Source organism: Chrysemys picta, chromosome 2, assembly GCF_011386835.1.
Source record: "Chrysemys picta bellii isolate R12L10 chromosome 2, ASM1138683v2, whole genome shotgun sequence".
Classification (NCBI taxonomy): domain Eukaryota; kingdom Metazoa; phylum Chordata; order Testudines; family Emydidae; genus Chrysemys; species Chrysemys picta.
The window spans coordinates 57480206-57497039 of NC_088792.1; the positions used below are offsets into that span (position 1 = coordinate 57480206).

The window sequence follows — 16834 nt, forward strand, 5'->3', positions numbered from 1 at the left end:
ACCGGGACATTAGATTAAAACTTCTCCTCTTGGAGAAATTGCTGCAACTGGCATTGGACCTGGGCCCAGACTCTTTCCCGGAAAGGCCTACATGCTCTGTGAGGTCATCTCTAATCCTTACTCCCCACATCCCTTGAGGAGAAAGTCATCTCTTTCTTGCTTGGATGAAAAGAAATGGGCTCCCTCCTCACACTTTGAGGCACACCCTCTAGAACACCATCCCTGGCAAGGTCTGTTGTCTCAACCTCATCTGACAGGGCACAGCTCCAGGGCCTGTTCAAGTACCTCTGGTATCAATATGAAGAAATAGTCTAAACACCCTAACTGGGCAGACCTACAGCCCTTGGCTCTGTTTCCCAGCTCTGGGGAACAAGACAGGCCAACTTCAGGAGCTATGGCAGGTATAAACTGCTAGCACCTGTGCCTTTTCTGACACTGACGAAGCCATTAGCACCGAGTAAGCCCTCAGCTCTATCGAAATCATTGGCACTGGTCACGTCATCAGAACCGGTCAAGTCATCTGCACCAACCAAGTCTCTGGCGCTATCTACAGACACTTTGGGAGAATACACCCTTTCTTTGACACCGAATCGTACGCTGGCACTGATGATGTTTTTTCCCCCTCCACAAGACTTTAGATACCCTAAAGACCTGCTGGTCTCTAACATCTCTGAGTCTCCACTCCTTCGACTTGTCCTCCCCCCACTTCCACCCTTCTCTCCAGACTCATGACATTCCTCCCTTTTTCCATTGAGGATGGCACCTCTCTTCCCCAGTGATGAGAAGGAGGAAGAGGAGAGCTCCATTGCTCCCTCGTCTACTAGGCAAATCAGACCTGCTCATCCTCACTATCCACAGTCTACATGTGGTCCACAATCTTGGCATGAACCACTTGAGATGCAGCCACATGTTACACTCCCTCCACATTGGCCATATTGGGACCCTTGGGCCATGTACAGAGCACAGTTCAGGACCCCCTCCCAGGGAGCAAAGCTGGAGACCTACACCTCTCCCTTCTCCATTGGTCTCTCGCCCTCCGCTGGTTGAACCCCTGTGGATGCCAAGTGAAGAGGAAGAACAGGAGGAGGAGGCTTCACCAACATTACATTTTTCCTCCTCCACCCCCTATATCTGCCGATGAGACATTTTCAAGACTTATTCTGCAGGATTGCAGACTCCCTGCAGATTCCTTTGGAGGAAGTTAAGGACCAGCAGCATAAACTGCTTGATATCCTCCACACATCTTCTTCGTCCAAGAACACACTACCGATCAATGAGGTTCTTCTTGACCCCACGAAGGTGCTCTGGCAGTGTCCATCCCTCTGACCTAAAAAAAATATGTTCCGGTGAAGGATGTGCGATTTCTATTCTCGTGCCCCATCCCAAATTCTTAGGTGGACTATGCAGTGCAAGAGAAAGGCCGTCAATGCCAATCCCATTCTAGCTATCCAAACAGAGGTGGAAACACTCAGACTTATTTGGACACAAAGCGTATTCATCAGCCATGCTCCAATTTAGAATCTCAAACTACGAAGCTCTCATGGCTAAGTATAATTACATAAACTACTCCAAATTGGAGGAACTATGCCATGGTCCAGATCTAATGCATCCAAGGGTGCCGAGGAAATCGGCCGATGTGATTGCAGAGCCATTGGCCATTATCTTTGAAAACTCGTGGCGATTGAGGGAGGTCTCGGACGTCCATCTTTAAAAAAGGGAAGAAGGAGAACCCAGGGAACTACAGACCAGTCAGCCTCACCTCGGTCCCTGGAAAAATCATGGAGCAGGTCCTCAAGGAAACCATTTTAAAGCACCTGGAGGAGAGGAAGGTGATCTGGAACAGTCAACATGGATTCACCAAGAGCAAGGACTTGCCTGACTAACCTGATTGCTTTCTATGATGAGATAGCTTGCTCTGTGGATATGGGGAAAGCAGTGGACGTGATATATCTTGACTTTAGCAAAGCCTTTGATACGGTCTCCCACAGTATTCTTGCCAGCAAGTTAAAAAAGTATGGATTGGATGAATGGACTATAAGGTGGATAGAAAACTGGCTAGATTGTCGGGCTCAATGGGTAGTGATCAATGGCTCGATGTCTAGTTGGCAGCCGGTATCAAGCAGAGTGCTCCAGGGGTTGGTCCTGGGGCCGGTTTTGTTCAACATCTTTATTAATGATCTGGATGATGGGATAGATTGCACCCTCAGCAAGTTCGCGGATAACACTAATCTCGGGGGAGAGGTAGATACGCTGGAGGGTAGGGCTAAGGTCCAGAGTGACCTAGACAAATTGGAAGATTGGGCCAAAAGAAATCTGATGAGGTTCAACAAGGACAAGTGCAGAGTCCTGCACTTAGGACGGAAGAATCCCATGTAGCGCTACAGGCTGGGGACCGACTGGCTAAGCAGCAGTTCTCCAGAAAAGGACCTGGGATTACAGTGGATGAGAAGCTGGATATGAGTCAGCAGTGCCCTTGTTGCCAAGAAGGCTAACGGCATATTGGACTGCATTAGTAGGAGCATTGCCAGCAGATCAAGGGAAGTGATTGTTCCCCTCTATTTGGCACTGGTGAGACCACATCTGGAGTATTGCATCCAGTTTTGGGCCCCCCACTACAGAAAGGATGTGGACAAATTGGAGAGAGTCCAGTGGAGGGCAACAAAAATGATCAGGGGGCTGGGGTACATGACTTACGAGGAGATGCTGAGGGAACTGGCCTTGTTTAGTCTGCAGAAGAGAAAAGTGAGGGGGGATTTGATAGCAGCCTTCAACTACCCAAAGGGGATGGAACTGGGCTGTTCTCAGTGGTGGCAGATGACAGAACAAGTGGTCTCAAGTTGCAGTAGGGGAGGTGTAGGTTGGATATTAGGAAACACTATTTCACTAGGAGGGTGATGAAGCACTGGAATGGGTTACCTAAGGAGGTGGTGGAATCTCTATCCTTAGAGGTTTTTCAGGCCCAGCTTGACAAAGCCCTGGCTGGAATGATTTAGTTGGTGTTGGTCCTGCTTTGAATGGGCGGTTGGATTAGATGACCTCCTGAGGTCTCTTCCAATCTTAATCTTCTATGATTCTATGACCTACTGGAGGCCAAGAAAGAGCAATTCCAGTCCCTAATATTGGAAGGACACCTCCTAACCTGTACAACCCTACAAGCCTCTTTAGAATATGCAGACACCACTGCCTGATCCTTCGTGACTGCTGTGGTCATGAGGTGTGCATCATGGCTCCACCTCTCAGGTTTTCCTGTGGAGGTATAAACCACAGTAGAAGACTTAGTTTTTGAGGGCCAGAAGCTATTCTCAGAATGCATGGACGATTCTCTGCACTCCCTTAAAGACTCCCAAGCTACACTCTGCTCTCTCAGAATTTACATGCCAGCACCAAAGAGACACTCCCAATCACAGAAGTACAATCCTCAACAGCATTATGACACCCAGCGCCGAAGACAAAGGCCTCCTACCAAACATAGACAGCCCACTCCTCAAGGGGCTACCTCTCAGGCACTCCCCACCGAAACAACAATTTTGAAGGTCTGGTGGAGGCCCCAAGAAGCCTCCCCCTCTTCCAGTCATTCCCACCATCTTTGACATTCCACCAGTTTGGTGACTGACTAGCTCAATTTTCCCCATCTTGGAGACTCATCACTTTGGACAAGTAGGTTATAGAGATAATCCAGGAAGGATACTCCATCCCCTTCTTAACTATCCTGCCCCACCACCTCCTCTCCCCATCCCTTTTCAGGGACTCCTCTCACAATTCCATTCTACAGGGAGAAATAAATCATCTTCTGCAATGGGGAGCCATGGAACCAGTTCCTTCCCAGCACATGGGACAGGGTTTCTACTTGCACTATTTCCTGATCTGGAAGAAATCTGATGGCTGGCAACCCATTCTGGACCTCCGCAATCTAAACAAGTTAGTCAAACTGCATGCTTCAAGATGGCTACCCTCTCAACTATTATTGCAATAATGGAACAGGGGCACTGGTTCTCAGCCCTCGACCTCCAACACGCATGCTTTCATATTACAATACACACTGCCCACAGGCGATTTCTCTGATTTGTCGTGGGCAATGACCACTACCAGTACAAGGTACTGCCTTTCGTACTGTCCACAGCACCGCAGGTGTTCTCCAAGATTCTTGTAGTAGTCAGTGTCTACCTAAGAAAACAAGGAGCTGTCATCTTTCCATACTTGGATGACTGTCTTCTCAACGCCCCATCTGAAACCACATTCTCTGAGCCGTTCACATAACAATGGACCTGTTCACAAAGCTGAGTTTCCTTTTGAACCTAGAAAAGTCCACTTTAATGCAATACAACAACTGGAATTAATCGGGACACAGTTGGATGCCGTACAAGCCAGAACCTTCCTACTACCTCACAGATTCTTGTGTATGGTATCCAATGCACAAATTTGCCCCCAGATCTCTGCCAGAATGTACCTCCAACTTCTAGGCCACATGGCAGCAGCCACTTTCATGGTCAGTCACACAAGACTACATATACAATGTCTTCAGGCATGGCTGCGTACACTATATCTCCCCCACAAACACAGCCTCCACAAACTTTTATCCATGCCAATGAGTGTCAAGGACTCACTACTTTGGTGGAGACAGCCTAACAATGCCTATGTTGGAGTTCCTTTCCTCCAACCACAACTGACCACGATCCTAACAACTGATGCCTCCCAAATCAGTTGGGGAGTGCATCTCCATGATCACACAGTGCAGGGCAGATGGTAGTTAACCGAACCCACCCCACACATTAATCTCCTAGAACTACGAGCAGTCTGCAGTGCCTGCTGACATTTCCTCCCTCCACTCAGACCATCAGAGTCATGATGGACAATCTCGCCTGCATGTGTTACATCAATAGGCAGGGTGGAGTGAGGTTCCACTCTTTATGGTCAGAGGCACTCAAATTGTGGAACTGGTGTATCCAACACAACATGATCATTTCAGTAGCATACCTTCCGGGATGCCAGAACACCACCGTGAACGTATTGAGCAGGAGGTTCTCCCACGATCAGGAGTGGGAACTGGATATGTGAGCACTTCAGTGCATCTTCAACCGATGAGGATTTCCCACCATAGATCTTTTTGCCACATAGCACAACACCTGCTGCCCTCAATTCTGTTCCAGAGTGGGACTAGGACATGGATCTCTTGGAGATGTTCCTCAGAACATGAGATGCCTTTCCTTTATGCCTTCCCTCCCTGGTCCCTCCTATTCCAAATACTTAGTAAGATACAGGAGGATCAAGCTCATGTCATACTAATAGCTCCAACATGGCCACAACTTACCTACTCCACATGACGGTATGCCAACTAATCTCTCTCCATCTAACACCGTGGCTCCTGTCACAGGACATGGGATGCATTCTCCATCCCAATCCACAGATGCTGCACCTCAAAGCCTGGCTCCTCCATGGTTCTGGGATTCAGAAATAACCTGTTTGGATGCAGTCAAACAGATACTTTTGAATAGCAGATGTGGCACAACTAGACACACTTAGGTTCATAAATGGACTAGATTTCAATGCTGGTGCGCCTCCCACCAAGTCGACGTAGCACACGCTTATCCTGGACTACATGCTACACCTTAAAGAATCAGGATTATCCACCAGCTCCATTCGGGTACACTTGGCAGCAGTCACTACTTTTCACTGCCCCATTGATGGTCATTCTGTTTTTTCTGAAGGGTCTCTACAATCCTTATCCACACATAAGAGACCCAACCCTTGCCTGGGACCTCGTCCTCATCCTACGTTCTCTGACTAGACCCCTGTTTGAATCAATGAAAACCTGTTATTATGTGCATCTGTCCATGAAAATGGCCTTCCTTGTTGCCATCATTTCTGCCCGATGAGTTGGCGAAATCATGGCCCTTATGGCATATCCACCATACAGACTGTTCTATAAGGACAAAGTTACACTGCGCCCACATCCAAGATTTCTACCTAAGGTTCCAACGTCTTTCCCTCTCAACCAACCAATACACCTTCCTTGTTTCTTCCCGAAGCCTCACAGTAATCAACAGGAGGCAGCTCTACACACCCTAGACATGAGACTAACATTATCTTTTTACTTGGACAGGACTAAACCTTTCCGAAAACCACCACGATTATTCCTCTCCACCATCGAAAGATCCAGAGACACAGCCATACCTAAACAACGCCTTTCAAGGTGGATCTCACAGTCTATACATTTATCTTACAAACTCCACAATAAACAACCTCCTACCACAATCAGAACACATTCCACATGTTCATTATCTACCTTGATAACTTTTCTCAACAATGCCCCCATTGCTGAAATTTGCAAAGTGGCTACATAGACATCAACAGACACTTTTGCCCATTACTATGCTATTACGCACGATGCCGCAGCAGACACTCTCCTGGACCTAGGACATGCTGTCCTATCATCAACAGTAAATGTCACTCCAAAGACCCAGCCTTCCAATTAGGGGCACTACTTTCTAGTCGCTTACAAGTGGTGCACCCATAGGGACATCACTCAAAGAAGAAGAGAAGGTTATTCACCCTGTGCAGTAACTGAGGTTCTTCGAGATGTGTGTCCCTATTGGTGCTCGACTTCCCAGCCTCCTCCCTTCTGCTTTGCAGTCAAAAACATATGCTCTGCGGCAGGGAAGAAACGGGGGGTGGTCAGACTACACAGCGATATATATACGCCCCTCTCACAGTGTGATTTGGAATATGCGCATGTGCGGTCCGACAGGCGCTGCTGATGAAGATCTCCAATCCCAGGTGCAGGGGGCACTGCTGCACCTACAAGTGGAGCACCCATAGGGGGACACATCTCAAAGAACCTCAGTTACTGCACAGAGTGAGTAACCTTCTCCTGTGTTTACATAGCCCAGGTAATTACATGACATATATTGAGTACAACACCAATTCTTAATGAGAATTTGATTTAAAGAAGTAATGTTTAACACTAGAAATATCAGCTCTGCTCAGAAATATGTCCATCCATTTGTTGGGTTTCAGTTTTCCATCTTTTCCTCTTTAGAGCCATGTCTGGTAGCTCCAGGCCACACCTTCAGTAATAATTTTCCCATTGGCTTCGTGTCCTCCCAAATGTAAGAATTCTCCTCATGTGTTATAAGCAGTATTTCTTTGAAATGCAAAGCAGCTGGGACTCCTGCTTTAATAATAATTTTTTTTAATGACTTTTTTCTTCAGAGAAACTGAATTCAATTTTGAGAAAGTTAAGATTTTATTTTCTTTACAAAAGAGTTTTCTTTACTACTTCTACTACTTTGGTTGCTTGCACTCCCAAGCACTGATCATAACTACACTAACACAGTCATATTATTCTGTATGTCGTTTTCTATTAAAGGCTCTGTAAAATTGTTGCTTTATAATGTTTGTATAGTATAATTTGACTGAAGATTAAATTATATTTACAGAGTAATTATGAAATATTGAAGTTGGACAACTTTTTTTTTCTTCTCAGGGGACTAAAAGAAGTCCCTAATCTGTCACGATTTCAGACCTTAAGGTATTTGTGGCTTAACAACAATAAGGTAATAAGACATTTTATTAAAATATGAATACTGGTACCTAAAATAATTTTTTATTACTACCTAATACTTTTGCTATTACAAAACATTTAAAAATTACAAAATTGGTAGATATAGTTGTTTTTCTCATTTCTTTACAAAAATATGAATCAATTAATTTAAATGTGATATTTTTAAGAAACCTGTTTTGATATACATAGTAGAGTATAAGTTGACATTTTTCCCTTTAAAATAATAATGAATTATATTCATATTTAGTTCATCGAAAGGATTAAGTATCTCTACCAGAGTTATAAAAATAGAGAGATTTTAGAAAGATCTGATCTATTTTCCAAATCAAAGACCTTCCGGAATTAAGGTATTGAAAAATGTGTTTGCTAATATACCTAAGATTGTCAGTTTCTGACCTTACCAGAAAGCAGTAAATTGTTTTGCTACTCCTAGAGCACCCTCAGAGGGAAATTTATTATGACTCTGAGGCACAGTTTCACTGTCAATCTCCCTGCTGTTTCAGGGAGGGAGTAAACTGTAACAGGTCTATACCTGCCCCAGTATATGCTCTCCAACAAACCAGGGTAACTATCCTGGTAGACACTTTGGAGACAGCAGTAGAGTTGAGATTCTGCCCATCCCACCCTCCTATCTATCTCTACAAAGGGGAGATCTAGCAGCTCTTTGGAGTCTGCTTCCCCATGTGGGCAGAAAGTGGTGGTATAAGGAAATAAGGGGGTACCTTGCGCCAGTGTGCGGGACAGGCCACAATCTCTCCCTAAGTCAGTTATTTGTAAGAACAAAAGACTAGGAGTTAGACCCTCAGTTACTGTAAGTTTACCTGTGTTTTGTTACCAGCTCATTGACTCACTGTGTGACCCTAAGTAAGTCACCTAAGGTGGCATCCATGAAGGGACTTAGGTGTTGCGACATCGAGCGTCATGGTACCTAACCTTTACATGCCTAGAAAAATCACAGGAACAATGCTGTGATCCATAAAGCTGACTTAGGGATGTAGGAGACCAAGCTTGTAGTTAGCTGGGATGTAGGAGACCAAGGTTCAATTTTTCCCCTCCCCCGAGTGGGAGAAAGGATTTGAACAGGAGTCCCCTGCCTCTGAGGAGAGTGCTCTAATCACTGTGCTATGGGGCATTCTGATGTGGGGCTTCCTCAGTCTCTCCGATTGAAGCTGTTTCCCTCTGGATAAATAATTAAAGGGTGATTGGAGTAGCGGGACTGGAAATGAAATTCAAATGTTCGCGGGGCTTTTCCTGTCTACCTGGCCAGTGCATCTGAGTTTAGATTGCTGTCCAGAGCGGTCACAATGATGCACTGTGGGATAGCTCCCGGAGGCCAATACCATCAAATTGCGGCCACACTATCCCTAATTCGAAATGTTAAAATCGATTTTGGCGCTACTCCGCTCGTCGGGGTGGAGTACAGAAATCGATTTAAATCGAAATAAATAGCGTCGTTGTGTGGGCAGTTGCAGGGTAAATTCGAATTAAAGCTGATAAATCCGAATTAAAGTCGTAGTGTAGACCAGGCCTGGGTCTCCTATCTTGGTGCCCTAACCACTGGATTACTGTCATTCTTTCTCTCTCTGGCCCAGTGACAGTTCCACTGTGGATACATACTTAAAAATGCATTGGACCATAGAGAGACCCATGTTCAAATCCTTTCTCCTCCTCTGACAGAGGCTGGGTGGAATTGAAGCTGGGTCTCCCACATCCCAGGTGACTTCTAACCACTGGGCTAAAAGCTATAAGGTGGTTGTTACCACTACCACCATGTCCTCCTCCTGGATTTTGAATGAGACCTGCTCCAGTAGGTGTGCTCAGAGGCCACCTACCAGATCATGCCCTGCATGTGACTTAAGACTGTCTTTCCCTGAATGCCTTTATTTCCCTGGTTCATGAATTACTCTGGGGCTTAGATGGAAGACAGGCATCTGGATGCCTAGAGGGAGGAAGCAGTGAGTGTGCCCAGAGGCAGAAATTTCTGAAACTAGGGAACTTTTACCCTGAAAATGTAGGCAGTAGGTGAGTTTAGGCACCTACAGTGTACAGTGGGAGCTTTATGGCTTGAAGTGGAGGCAAAACTGGGTTTTAGTCACCTAAACCCTAGCTTTAGGCACCTAAGTCTAAGGTTTAGGTGCTTAACTACTTTTGTGGATATATGCCTTACACTCAGTGTCCTAGGGATGGTATAGTGAAGATTATACTACTTAGTGTATCCCATATAGGCTTTGAGGCAATTTTGTAAAGTACTCAGGACCCTCACATGGAAGGTCTGATATAAATGCAAAATATAACACCCAAAACCAAAATATTTCAAAAATCAACTAATTGGCAACAAAACCAGCTCATGCCCTTCCCTGCTCTTATCAAATGCAAATCTGCACATTTATTCACTGATCTTTAACAAAATGAAAAGAACTATCAATTTGTACTGAAAAATTGATAACACAAAGTAGTTTAAAAAATTTAAAACTTTTTTATAAGTTACTGTTCTGTAGTTTACATGATTTCTTAATGTGCTCAGTATCTGAGGACTCTGTGTGCAGCAGTACTTGCTAAGATAAGTATGCAGTTTTGTGAAGAAGAGAAAAATTAGTATACATTCCACATAACTTAGGAGTGTGTGGATTTCTGCTGCCTCAAGCCAATATTAATTATAAAGCATCTCATGTCAACTCTGTTGAAAGACTTGTAGTTATTCAAATGTTTAAAAACTTTAAATTATGGAGACATAAATGAGCTGAACTAGTTCATGGCATTGCTGCACATTTCTGAAGGACATGAAGTGTGAGAAGATAGGGCTTCTTGATGACCAAGCAAAATTTAACCTACTGATCAACAAGACAAAAATCAGACCCATTTATCCATATTCCCCATCTTCAAACCTAAACAGTAACAAAGACTAAACTAAAAACAACGAGGCGTCCTTGTGGCACCTTAGAGACTAACACATTTATTTGGGCATAAGCTTTCGTGGGCAAAAACCCACTTCATCAGATGCATGGAGTGGAAAATACAGAGGCAGCTGTAAATACACAGCACATGAAAAGATGGGAGTTGCCTGACCAAGTGGGGGGTCAGTGCTAATGAGCCAATTCAATTAAGGTGGAAGTGGGCTATTCTCAACAATTGACAAGAAGGGGTGCTACTGCCAACAGCAGCCGAGAAATAAGGGTGGCAATACCATACCATGCTACTCTTAGTTCTGCACTGCTGCTGGCGATGGTGCTGCCTTCAGAGCTGGGCACCCAGCCAGCAGCCACCACTCTCCACTTTGCCTTCAGAGCTGGGTGGCCAGCAGCCGCCGGTCTCTGGCTGCCCAGCTCTGAAGGCAGTGCAGAAGTAAGGGTGGCAATACCGTGACACCCCTACAATAGGCTTGTGACCCCCAGTTTGAGAAATGCTGTGGAGAAATCATACATTTTTCATGAGTTGGTTACAGCATAAATAGCAAATTTGGCATTTATACTGTGACCAACCTGCAAAAAATGTGTGATTTCTCTGTGATTTAAGTAGACCCCTACTTTTATGGAAAAAAATAAGAAATCTCATAGACTGAGATTTCATCAGAGGATAACACAGTTGACTCTTGAGGTTGCTATACATACAGGTTTCACTATAATTATAATCTGTGTGGGTTTGGAGCCTAACTAAACTTTGAATGTTTTCAGGAAACCTAGAACAAATACATGCTCCTTCAGATCAGTTGGTGCTGGTGTAATTTTTAATTTGGATGTTGAGTTTATTCTAAGGATATTACCTTTGAGAATATTCTTAATACAACACAGAAATGTTATGTATTATGAGAGGAGATTCTTCTCACAATAAGAATATTTCAACTTAACAAAAATTCCCAATAGCTAGGAAAGCCCAGTAATTTTTAGTGAAAATGTGTTCCAAAATACAAAATCTAAATCACGGAGTCAGAAGGTTCTATAAGGATTTTCTATAAGGTTATTCTATCTGTATTTATCACACATAATGAATATTATCCACAATTTTTCAGCTCTCAAAGAAGTCCTAAAACGGGACTATTTTCACTGAAACAAGAACAAATACTTCTTTAAAAATATACAATATATTAATATATAGTTCTCCAAAATTAAAATTAGACTGACAGGTACCTGTTTCCCTGATTCTCATATTTCAGATCCAGAAGCTAACATTCTTGATCAATAATTATCGCTTGACAGAACTCTACCTCAACAATAATGAGCTCACAGATATAGCAGGTATTGTCTTACATTTTAAACTTTAGAGCAAAAATGTGAAGTTTTTTTCTGTGTATCAGCAAGCTAAGTGAGTTTGATTTAGGTGGTCCGTAGTCAGTGACTGTCTGCTAGTAGCTGAAAATAACATCTCCCAGTTTATAACTGCATACAGATGCCCCCCGACTTACGCAATCATTCTGTTCTGGAAAGCCTTGCGTAACTCGAATTTTGCGTAAGTCGGAAACGTATACCTGTACGTTATGCAAAAATTTCCTTAACTCGAAAATCCTATTTCTGGCTTATGGAACTTTTTCCGTAAGTGCAAATTTGTGTAAGTCGGGGAGCGTCTGTACACAAAAATGATGTTTTAGGAACATGATTTATTACACTACACTTGAGTGGTTATATAGCGATATTTAGGCTCAGATTCAACCATGATGTAAATGGGTGTAGTTTCATTGCATCTACTTCAGTCAGGGATAAATTTGCCCCTTACTCTGTAACTGTTGTTATTAATTGGCTATTTTAAAACGTAAACAGTAGTGTAGTGGTGTGTCTTGCCCTGTAAGGGCCAGAGGCATGGAGCTGGCCAACCCCATACAATTAGTCCTCCCTGCCACACCTGGGATGATGTATGGGATTTAATTAGAACCAGCTGGATATGGAGGAGCTGACTCCCCTATAATGGGGAGCAGAGCGATACGTAGAGGGAAAGTGGCCTGGTCTGAGACGAGGCAAGACCAGGCACGACACGACACTGGAGGAGTTTGTGGGCTGTGCCCAGCTTAAGGCTGGAGGGAAGATTTTTGTGTTTATTTTTTGAATTTTAAGTTAAACCAGACGCTGAAGAGGGCTGTTGTTATTAGATTTGTAAAAGACTCTTTTTGAGTTTATTGAGGAACCAAGATTGGAAACTGAGGTGAGGGGCTGCTTGCAGGGCTGCCCTGAGGCCACAAGGGGGTGCTTGGAGGAGGCCACTTGATGACAAGTAGGTTGAAATAAACAATACTAATTTAGTAAGACTGCATTTATATTTTTTGTTAAAAGTGAACTGAAAATATATTGATTCTGGAAGCATAGTACACCATTTTAGTGGAAAAAATCATGCCGTTGAAATACATTTCTGATCTACTGTGGCAAGTTCTCTTATTCAAATGAATATGCAAGATTTGCTGATCAGACAATTCATAATTAATTAAAAGTACCCTTTGGAAACCATATAAATGTATATGATAGTAGATTAGCAAGACTGACAGACATACCATGAAACTAAAGGATAGTAAAGTAATAGATTGTCTCATATAGTATGTCTGCAAAGACTATGCAATTTCCCTACCAGTATAATTGTCACTTACATTTCAAGTACAATTGTACTCCGTGAAGTTATTCTGCAAAACTGGCTTCTTGTGAAGCTCCATCTTTATCTCTTAAGGACTTTTATTTTAGTTTTGTCACAGAATTTGTCCCTTAGTATTTAAAAAAATTGTTCATGTTAATATTTTGTCTCTTTCTTTATTTAATGTTAGATTGGAGAAGGAAGTTAAATGACGTTGGTTGGTGTCTTTGGGACTTATGGGAAATGTGAATCTTTAAGAAGGGAATGGGAGGTTGTTCCAAGCATAGGGGGCAGTATGGAAGAAGGTAACTAGATGTGGGAGAAAGAAACAGCAAGGCTGTCTTCACTGGCAAAACAAAATGGGTGAGGGGTAAGGTTGCCAACTTTCTAATCACACAAAACCGAACACCCTTGCCCTGTTCCTGCCCCTTCCCTGAAGCCCCACCCTGCCCCACCCCTTCTACGAGGCCCCACTCCTGCTCACTCCATGCCCCCCTCTGTTGCTTACTCTCCCCCACCCTCACTCATTTGCTCATTTTCACTGGGCTGGGGCAGGGGGCTGGAGTGTGGGAGGGGGTGAGGGCTCTGGCTGGGAGTGTGGGCTCTGGCGTGGGGCCAGAAATGAGGGGTTCAGGGTACAGGAGGAGGTTCCAGGCTGGGGCAGGGGGTTATGGTGTGGGAGGGAGTGAGGGCTCAAGCTGGGGGTGTGGGCTCTGGGGTGGGACCAGGTATGAGGGGTTTGGGGTGCAGGAGGGGGCTCTGGGCTGGGGTCGAGGGGTTCGGAGTGTGGGAGGGGGCTCTGGGCTGAGGAAGGGGATTGGGGTGTGGGAGGGGTGGGGCTGGAAATAAGGGGTTCAGGGTGCAGGAGGGGGCTCCAGGCTGGGGCAGGGGGTTGGGGTGCAGGAGATGAGGGCTCCAGCTGGAGGTTTGGGCTCTGGGATGGGGCCTGGGATGAGAGGTTTGGGGTACAGGAGGGGGTTCCAGGCTGGGGCAGGGGGTTGGAGTGCGGGAAGGGGTGCAGGGTCCAGGCGGCTCCCCAGAAGCAGCTGGCATGTCCGGCTCCTAGGCAGAGTCATGGCCAGGTGGCTCTGTGCGCTGCCTCCACCCACAGGCCCCGTCCCCGCAGCTCCCATTGGCTGCAGTTCCCAGTCAATGGGAGCTGTGGTGCCGGTGCTCGGGAAGGGGGCAGCGCGCAGAGCTGCCTAGCTGTACCTCCGCCTAGGAGCCAAGGGACACATCGCCGCTTCTGGGAGCCATGCAGAGCCAGGTAGGGAGCCTTCCAGCCCTGCGCCAACCGCACGTTTAATGGCCTGGTCAGTGGTGCTGACAGGAGCCACCAGGGTCCCTTTTCGACCGGGTGATCCAATCAAAAATTGGACATCTGGCAACCCTAGTGAGGGGAGTGACATAGTCTGAGTAGGCAAGTGAGTGACTGGTGGTGACTTTTTTTTTCAAATGTAAGAATATTTGAGGTGGAGCTAATGTTCCAGAGGGAATGGAGTTTAAATTGGTTAATATGGAGCCTTTGAGGCAGAGGTGGTAATTGGGAAAGGTGAAACTGGTATGATAGGATGGGGATGATAGATGATCCAAGATCGATGAGGTTATCAGGGGAAGGAGGAGGCAGTAGAGGTTGGATGTAGATTTTTGGAGGTGAGGTTAGAAAGAGAAGTAGGGGAGCAGGGATGGGAAAGAAAGAGATGAAGATGCAAATGCTGTGAATAGAAAAGAGGAAATAAGGGATGCAAATTTTCTGGGATGAGGTAGAGAAGGAGGAAAGACAAGAAGTAGAGTTGCTGAAACAGAGGATGAGTATAGTGAGCATGAGAAGTGTTGTATGTATTTGTGGGAGTGGATGGATAATTAGGATGGCAAACTAAATGTGTAGCATAGCAAAACAAATTAGCAAGTCAAGGTAGTCAACTATGGCGAGAATCATTTATTATAATACATTTTATTTCAGGGGCTCTGAAACATTTGCATGCATTGCAGATCTTGTTGCTTCACAACAATCAGCTGAAAAACCTTGACACAACAGTGAAGGAACTAAAGGGAATGATAAGTCTGCAGACCCTAAGTAATGTATCACTTTTTATTATGCATAACTGCAATCATTGGAAATTAGGGAAAAACAGACATTTTTGTAAGTAGGAATGGAACTAAATCATTCAGATGTCCAAGATATTTTCCTCCTCTTTTCTCCAGAGTAAATGGATTCTCACATACAATAATAGTATTTTTTTAAATTAAGCATACCAATATCTGTTTTAACTAGTGTAGGCATTTTGATATACTGTATGGCGTAAGTGGTAAATGAAATAACTGTAGTCTCTGAAATTTCAAATTAACATGAACAAGACAGTGCTGGCGCCACTAAGTTGTACTGTGTGAAGTAGCCTCAAGGGAAGTAGGATTATATGCTATTAACCTATTGAAAATGAAAGTATAAGCAATTTTTCTCCATCTTTCCTAAAGGAATGTGCTCATAGATCATACCAAGCGCTCAGAACTTTAAGAAACAGGAAACTAATTTCATGTCTTAGTAACATAATTAATGGACTTGTATAATATCATCAGCGCCTAGCTTATGCATTCAAAAACCTGGATGTTTGATGGCAAGAAATAAAAAGATGTCTTGAAAAGTACATTTTTAAATTGAACCTGAAACTGAGCCAAGAACTGAAAAACAAGTCAAGTGTTATAAAGACAACATACTAGTCAAATTATTGTAAGTTATTCCATTATGTGTAAAATCTAAAAATAGACCTCTAAAAATGAAGTTGTTTGAAATGATTAGACGAAGTTTGGACAGACATCCCATTTCTCAGTGGTGCTGTCACTCGGATTTAGTGTTACAGCAAAAGCAATTAAAAGGGAGCTTCAACAAGCACAAACAGTTTACTTCACAGTATTGTGAAACAAACAGTAATAGCAAGAATTCAAAGCAGTGTTCTAATGCTGAACTGATGCATACATCAGTCATAATGACATGGTAATGTAGTTCCCATTGTTCCAACCACTAGCAAATAAAAATAAGAGATAGAACACTCCAATTTGCTCTGATACAAAATTTTATTCTCATTTTTGGATTCAGGAAAATTTTTTTTTATAGAACATATTATTGCACTAGACAGTATATACTCACTGGACTTTATAACCCATACAAGAAATTGGCAATTCCTTTCAGTCAAGAATTTATATTAAGGTGATAATGAGGTCTTATATTATGAAGAGTATTATTTTAATGAAATACAGTATTCTACCCTTCATTATCACATTAGAAGCAAATGACTGTCAAATAAATGAACAAGAGTACATTTTTAAGCAGTATCCTTAGTTCATAAATAATATTGGTTTGCTTGCTTGCTAATCTGCAGCGTTCAGAAATTTGAACTGAGCCTACCAGCCTTTAGTGTGAATTAGCCAGATTCTGTGGCTATCCTTTATCAAATATTCTTCTTATGAAATAAAGATTATTTTAGGAATGAGAAGTTACCTATTGTTGCTAGATGGTTCTCTTTTATTGTTGGATAGTCCAATTAAAAATAAAATTTACTCAGCACCCTTCAATGTAACATCTGGACATATAACATCAATTTAATATTAAGCACCCATGGGGGGATTATTATTTGAGCAGTCTAATAAACCATTATTGTTCATCCCAATAGCTACATCAGTTGCCAAAGTATCCTACTTCCCTCCTTTAGGGCTTTTAGACACTGCCCT

The 16834-nt window shown here is 43.6% G+C and overlaps 1 protein-coding gene across 14 annotated transcripts in view; it reads left to right on the top strand.

Annotated features, from left to right (window-relative positions):
- The window catches only part of LRRC72 (leucine rich repeat containing 72), a 101600-nt gene that overhangs the window by 65974 nt on the left and 18792 nt on the right, over positions 1 to 16834 (top strand). For 13 of the 14 annotated variants that reach the window (XM_065583204.1, XM_065583202.1, XM_024106571.3 and 10 more), the window contains 3 exons: positions 7484 to 7553; positions 11712 to 11793; positions 15072 to 15185. In XM_065583204.1, coding sequence (XP_065439276.1) covers positions 7484 to 7553; positions 11712 to 11793; positions 15072 to 15185 — 266 coding nt within the window. The remainder of the gene's footprint in view (positions 1 to 7483; positions 7554 to 11711; positions 11794 to 15071; positions 15186 to 16834) is intronic. The other variant, XM_065583208.1, reaches the window with a different exon arrangement.